Source organism: Penaeus chinensis, chromosome 18 (assembly GCF_019202785.1).
Source record: "Penaeus chinensis breed Huanghai No. 1 chromosome 18, ASM1920278v2, whole genome shotgun sequence".
NCBI classification, from domain to species: Eukaryota; Metazoa; Arthropoda; class Malacostraca; order Decapoda; family Penaeidae; genus Penaeus; species Penaeus chinensis.
In genome coordinates, this window is record NC_061836.1 from 31,873,960 (window position 1) to 31,881,459 (window position 7,500).

General features: G+C 35.3%; 2 protein-coding genes across 7 annotated transcripts in view; one reads left to right on the forward strand and one right to left on the reverse strand.

The window, feature by feature from the left end:
* LOC125034832 (dolichyl-phosphate beta-glucosyltransferase-like) overlaps positions 1-568 on the forward strand; it is a 6,714-nt gene extending 6,146 nt beyond the window's left edge. For both annotated transcript variants that reach the window (XM_047626844.1, XM_047626845.1), the window contains exon 8: positions 1-568. This exon is cut by the window's left edge and continues 453 nt beyond it. The gene's annotated coding sequence lies outside the window, so the exon portion shown is untranslated.
* A 1,848-nt stretch (positions 569-2,416) lies between these two features.
* LOC125034831 (peptidyl-prolyl cis-trans isomerase FKBP4-like) overlaps positions 2,417-7,500 on the reverse strand; it is a 12,588-nt gene continuing 7,504 nt past the window's right edge. For 3 of the 5 annotated variants that reach the window (XM_047626839.1, XM_047626841.1, XM_047626840.1), the window contains exons 5-10: positions 5,897-6,017; positions 5,521-5,678; positions 4,580-4,820; positions 3,907-4,076; positions 3,544-3,732; positions 2,417-3,180 (exon numbers count right to left, since the gene is read on the reverse strand). In XM_047626839.1, the coding sequence (XP_047482795.1) occupies positions 2,992-3,180; positions 3,544-3,732; positions 3,907-4,076; positions 4,580-4,820; positions 5,521-5,678; positions 5,897-6,017 (1,068 nt within the window). In that variant the 3' untranslated portion in view covers positions 2,417-2,991. Of the gene's footprint in view, positions 3,216-3,543; positions 3,733-3,906; positions 4,077-4,579; positions 4,821-5,520; positions 5,679-5,896; positions 6,018-7,500 lie in introns of all 5 variants that reach the window. The other 2 variants (XM_047626843.1, XM_047626842.1) reach the window with 2 other exon arrangements.

Here is a 7,500-nt window from a genome sequence, read left to right on the forward strand (position 1 = left end):
TAGGTCTGATTTTGAAGCTACATAGGTGCTGTAGGTTTTGGATGGGTATTGCTGTCCATGCAAATGCAGATGAGGATTGCCATGCTCTATAGATAAAATGGAATGTTTACTTCCAAGGAAATAATTCAATTTGCATTTCTGGAGGACCCTACACCTGGATTTTTTATATTATGAAAATGACAACATACCCAAAGGTGGGAAGGAATTGATTGTTTAGTGTTTGCTTTTGTATTGTGTGTATTTAAGCATTTGATTCTGCAGTCTGAATTCTCTCTCTGTATTTTAACAGGATCACACTGGTTATCATTTAAAAAAAATAACAATAATAATACTGCTGCATCACATTAGTAAAAATTTAAGGTAATTTAAGAGCTTCACATTTTCACGGCTTACATGTATCACAGAGGAAGCACAGTTTTGTAATCAAGTTAAAGAATATTAGTCCTGATTCAAGATTGCAATTCATGAAATGAATTAAGTATATATTTTGTATATTTGATTCTCTTGAAATGTATAATTTACAGTGTCCTGACATTCCCTGACAAATATAATTTTCATAAAAAGTGTAGTATTTGATTAATTTTATACCTAACTTAAAAGATTGTTATGAAAAAAATCATGTTGAAGCAAATGTTTTGCATTAAAATTAGAAATTCAGATTTATTTGTACACAGCTAAGAGGTTGTTTTCTAAAATGAAAATATTATGCTATGAATATATTACAGTCAGTAGTCACATATGCTTGCTTGTTATTTTGACTAATAAATACAGAATATAGAAACATCTGATTTAATTGAAAATATTTGAAAATTATTTTGTTTCTTCATCCTCTTCACCTGGTGAGATCTTTATGAATCCAAATTTCATTGGTATTTTTAAATACAATTTTGTTTTCATGGTTGACAAAATTCAAGACTATGCCTAATGTAACATTAAATACTACTAGAGTTTTTCTCCATATAATACAAATGGAGGCTTCGTATTACAAGAAAAAAAAATCCTCTACCTGTGTAACCAAAGTTTCCTTACAAGCAGCTAGATTCATAAAGCATTTTCAAAGTCACTTGCTAAAAGATAAAAATACATTTTAACTAAAAAATCATGCCAGGTGATGTACACAGTAACACTACAACTTTTGAAATATAGGACTGTGTTCATGTAGAATTGCCACAAATATATATTACCCCAGAATGTGCTTTGTCATATTTTATTTATTTATTCAAAATTTTCTGCTGCATCATCTGAGGTCATTAGCAGTGTACACAAAACATGATTGGTTAGGGCTTAGAGGCAAAATCCCCAGGTAAAGTTTTTTGGTTCAGTAAGGCAATGTTTGTGAATTTTGAGAATGGTCAATGGTCAAAACAAACAAATGTACCAGGCATCAAAAGTTACACAGCATTGTGGTAAAGTATTGTGGCATAAAGGGTAAATACGAGTTGACAATCTGGATAAGTGGACAGGAGAATGGGATGAAGAGGGAAAAGTAAAAAGGGAAAAGAAAGTCCCTGCAAAATTCGTTGAGGCGAGGGCCAAGGTCCAAGGCAGGGGTGATCCCTACATTGGGTCTCAGTCTCCACATTCTAATCCTACCCACGGCAGCAAGAAGCAAGGGATTGGGGGGGCTTTACACTACAGAATATAAACACTCATTACTACACTTCTAGTAATTCATTTATTTCAGTTACATATCTGAGAAGTCCAATTTGCTTGTTGAAATGTAGAGAATTTCTAGCCAAAGTTTGCTGCTGCTCTTTGTAGCATGTCTTTTTGGGTTACTTTCTTATCCCTTCCTTATCTCTGGGTTTCAAAGTAACTGGTGAACAGAATGGAAGAGATGGAGACTGCATATCATATTTGATGAAAGTGTTCCATTACAAGAAATACTAAGCTGTTTGTGTATCTTGACTGGACCTTCATAAATGCATGTACAGAACAATGACACAATTCCTTCGAGGAGGATAAATGCTTTTAAGCAAAAGAGTTCCACATTGACAAGGAAAGAGGAGTCGCTAGTAAATCATGAAGAAAGCCATGCATTCAAAAGCTTTCTTTCTAGTTTCAACAGTAGTAGTTCACCGTAGTTGTATTATTGCAAATGCTGCATGTAACTCGAGGCTTGATTGCTTTGGATGTTGCTTAGGTAAAAACTGCATTGAGGTAGTGCTAGGGTGAATAGCAGGGCACTTCTGCAACATTTATCACCCAGGTTAAAATTATTGAAAAAATGTGAAAAATCCATCTTGTGACATGGTAAATCAAGTAGTTTGTTTACATATGGTAGATATTTCAGACTTCCTTTGCTCTAAGGTCAGGACAATTTACTTCAAGTTTCATCTTGTCTAAACACTCCAAATGCCAGTTCTTATAATACTAATTTTTGAGTAAGATACTGAAGGATAATACAAACACATTCAAGAGCTATTGGAATATATTATGCCTCTAACAGAAGAGGAATGACATGCTCATATTGTCATTCACCTGGAATCAAAATACAGGTGTATAATGTCTTTAACATGAATGCCCTTTTATGAACAAAAATGATTAAACTTAAAAAATACAAAAGCAGTAGGAATTGTTGGTGTTTCACATAAGCAATAATAACTATTCAGTCCTCTCAACTAATATGATTATCAAATTCTCGCATTTTTCCTGGAATGTTTGTTTTACTGTTTGTTTTAGTCCTAAAAAAGGAAACTGAAAAAGGGCACTTAAGTGTGACATCTGACTTGTTGTTACTAGTGATCTGAATATACACTTGATTTAAGGCTACAATAACAACCAACCTTATCTGATAATTTGGAGTCACATATCACAAATCCATTTACCTACCTAATTTACAAACACTAAGTTGTGACCAAATAATCTGTAAAGGGACAACAATGTTTACAAAAGACAGCCAAATGTTGAACCAAAATGCAACTGAGTCCAAAGTAAATATATGAAACCACTGCATGTGTGAGTAGATTAACCAAGAACAAGCTGTCAGCCTTAGAGCATCTGAACACCTTCGATATCGCCCAATCCTGACAGAGCATTCCTACTAGGATCGTCACTCGCATTTGTGAAATTTTCTTTCTTCTCACTCTTGCCCGAGTCACTCTTTTCCTCTGAATTCCCCCATTCCCCAAGATCACCTGCCATCACATCCTTGTATCTGTTGTACTCCGCTTCCTCTTTCTGGAAAGAGAAGACTGTGAGAATGTTCTCTCTTTCTGGAAAAGAAATACTATACAAAGAATGTACATCAGAGCAAAAAAAAAAAAAAAAAGTTTTTTACCCTAAAATGATATGTATGTATATTTTACTAAAACACAACAGTTCATACTACAGTCTAAACTTGGCAAAATAAATGAACTAAATGTATCAAAATCATAATAGAAACAAGTGTACCGTAATCATGAAACATACTCATAATTGAAACGAGCATCCTGTAATAATTAAGCATTGTTATACTGTCATCTTATTATGTGATGTTATATTATCACTGCAATATCATTAATAAAAAAAATTAATAAATAAACAGAAATAAATTCTACTTACTGCTTTGTCCATTCTTGCAAACTTTTCAAACATGCCTCCGTACAGTTTCTTCTCCTTCAATTTGTCAGCCTTAATCTTTGCTGCACACAGCTGTAACTGATGCTTTGCTGCTTTATTGCTTTCGTCTAACTTGAGACACGCCTGAAAGTCAAGCTGCCCTTGCTCCGCATCACCCATATTTAAATATGCCTGTAAATGAAAGTTTTGTTATTAAAACCGTTATGATACTTTAACATCTTGCTTTGATCTGCATTATGTCTGCATTATGTCTTACATCTGCATTATGTCTTACATCTGCATTATGTCTGTACCTTTAAATAATTTTACATCCACCTGAATCTATTATTGTATCTATTTACTCACCTGCCCTCTTCTAAAATAACCTTTGACACTGGTACTGTCCAGCTCTAGTGCCTTGGTGGCATGTTCTCTTGCATGAGAGTTATCATTCAACTTCAGGTAGGCCATTGCAAGATTAAGATGTCCAGCAAGGAGAACTGAGTGACTTTCAGCTTTCTTTTCATCATCCAAACCTGTCATGACAAATTAGAAACATTGTCACAATCTTTATAAATATTGATAATGAAGTAGTTGACAAACCCTAAAATGAAAGAAAACAAATATGGAGACCTCCCCCCCCTCCTCACAAAAAAAAAAAAAAAAAAAAAAAAAAATGAATCAATGAATGAACACCATAACATTCAATTCATGTTCACTGCAAAGAATATAGGGGGGGGGGGGGGGGGAAATCTTTTTAACCTGTTACTGCCAGGTCACATGTAAAGCAGTCATAACAAACCACTAAATCTACCGGATACAGCTATAGACATGGTGACATGCCAGAGCGTGTCAGGCAGAAAGTTCCACTACATGTAGCAGACTCTCGCTCCCAGTGGCAGGACGGTTGCCAGAAATCACTGGAGTCTATGACGCCAAGAGATTTCTATTACTGTCACTGATGGATTAAATAAAAATAGGCTTTACGCCTCTTGCATACATAATGGACTGGTATATAACTAATGAAGAGAAAACTCACCTGAATCATACTGTAGAAGATCAATGATCTTCTTGTATTGTTTTACTGCTAGCCGATATTTATTCTGCTTGAAAAATGTTGTTCCTCGTTCCTTACACACCTTTGCCTGCTCAATTTTTTCTTCTTGGTCCATTTCCCAAGATTCTTTTGCCTTTTCAAAACTGCGCAACTCAACCTCATACTCTAAAGATGCCCCAGGTGGTACATTCAGATCCAGGTTGCCAGCTGACCCAAATGCATACTGAAAGCCAATATCAATTTAGATTCTAAACAACTGAATTCAAGGAATAAAGCTGAAGGCCATATTTAACCCCTACACCCTGGATGACATGACCATCACATCATGAAAAGATTCAGCCTGAGGGGGGAGTGATATGAGCATGCAGTCATGGGAAAATATGGCCGAGGGGCAAGGTGATAGGAACTTGCCGTCTATGCAGATTGTTTTACAGAAAATTAAATATTATGAAAAAAAATTAAAATGACATAAATAACACAATGTTACTTTTTGATATCATTAATGAACTAAGTTACGGATTATCTAGAGTGGATATGGAGTCTGTACTAGGAAAACAGTCTATTACCATCAGGATAAAGCAAACCAATATAAACATTGGAAAATGGCAAAAAGGCTAAAATGTTTATACAGACAAAAAGAAAATAATATTGCAATGGGGAGGCATGGAGTCTTGTCCGGCCTACTAGCCACACGCCCATCAGAGTAGCTGCTCAAGTAAGCCTAATGCTCGTATTTTGTCAGGCAGTGAAGCATCCAGATCAAAAGGGTTGAAAAGAAATTCATGAGGATCTCATGACATATAATTTAAGAAAAGATATTATGATGCCGCACTTCCAATAAAATTTAAGAATTAAGAATACCAGTTTTTGGGTTTTTTTTAGCGTTTACTTCTGTCAATGTAAGTAACTTATTAGTAGCTTACCTTTGGTGCCAATTTGATTGTAGACTTTTCACCTTTTTTAAATCTTTCTAAAGCCCTTTCAAGACCCTCTGGAATGTTGTGTTCTGTTCCCTCACCCAAGGGGAACTGTACCTCTCTGTCATCAAACAAAGTGCCATTCACCTTGCCAACCACATGTACTGAGAAGAGAACACATTTTCCATTATATTTCCAAACACAGTTACCATGGACCTTTCTCTCTGGATATATGGATTTTTTTACAATATGCATAAAATAAAAAGAAAGGAGAAAAAGAAAAGAAAAGATGGGAGGGAGGGAGACAAGTGGGATTAAGTGGGATTAAGATACATAGCAAAGTAGACAAAGGGAGGGAGAAGAGAAAATGGTGTATAATTACCATCGACAATTGCGCCATCGTTTGGTGTCTGATAACCTTCTCCTTCAGTAATAATTCTTCGAATTATACCTCCATCCTTCTTTGAACTGAGGTCTTCACCACGCCATTCAAATAACTCAACCTATGGAAGCAATTAGAAATGGAATAATTTTTTTTTTTCATACACACTCACAACATACAAACACCACCCCTCGAGAAACAAACCTCAAGTTGTTGATTCTGTAAAGAATAAATGGGTCTTCACAGTAGAATATATTAAGGAAGTAAGTATAGTTCAGGTATGAACAATCTTTGTTTGCACTTGAAAGTGGAGTGATGACAGTTGGTATATTCAAGTTGAAGGTAACTGACAGAATTCTTTTAACCCCTTCCCTATGGGTTACACCCTGAGGCGTCATAACAAACTGCTCGATCTGTGCTGTGCGGCTGTGTGCCATGGTGGCGTGCCAAAGCACTACGAGCCATCAAGGGGTTAAATAACCCTGTTATGAAATTTGCCCAAAACAATCACAATATTTATGGAATATTAGACCTCAAATGCCTTCCAATCATTTATCAACCTCACAGAACACATATAACATAGGAAAAGGGTGATTATGGCAATACATTGTCATTAGTCATTTGTATCTTACTCCCTCTCTTCCTTATGGGGTTGTTGGGAACTGGTAGCATTCTCCTATTAATTTTTAAAAATATTAACACATTCTTATAGTTTTATTAACATATCTGTATTATATAGGCTATGCAGCAACCAAGGAGAGACCATCCATAAAATGTCAAAACAAAAACACAACAAAGCAGATACATGTACAGATGCACTTACCAGCATGTTCATCATTCTCATGACTGGTATAGCAATTTCTATGTTTTATAGAATATCTTATAATCAGAAAAAATAATGTGAAGTGTCTATGAATGTCAAGTTACTCTGATATATAGTATCTTATTTTGCAGCATCAGCTTGACACATAATATTATGCAGTATGTAGCCCATGGTAATCCCCACACAGACATGAATATATTAATATAACGAATACTATGATTAACACTTGATAAATTTCATCAACACATTCAGTAGCTTCTATCTTTTGCTTTAATATTGTTTTCAGAGGAAGTGTGTGATATATTTCTTTAACCACACACCAATTCATGCACCTCACACAGTTTTATGTTGCGAGCTCCCTTGCTCACAAAGGCTAGGAGGGTGCATTCTTTCAAAGGACTTTTAAGAAGTAGTTGGAGGCCTTTACCTCTGTTAGATACTCTTTCTTGAACCCATTTGCTTTGAGTCCCTATGATCACTGTTATCACTACACCATACTAACCTCACAGTGGCAAGTAAGAGGTATGCAGCACATTTATTTTTCTATGGAGGACATTACCAGTACTTTTAGACTACGAAAATCTTATGCTAATAAATTTACAAGCTGAAATATCATTGCAAATGCTAGGAAAACAGCCCAATAAGTAACTAATGTACCTCTAGCAATACTGGTTACAAACAATATTTATTTTAATGCACAGACAATCAACCTCGCATGAGAACCATATCATATAATTGCATAAAGCCTTTGCACTGTTTTTGAATATAGCCCCCAGACTTT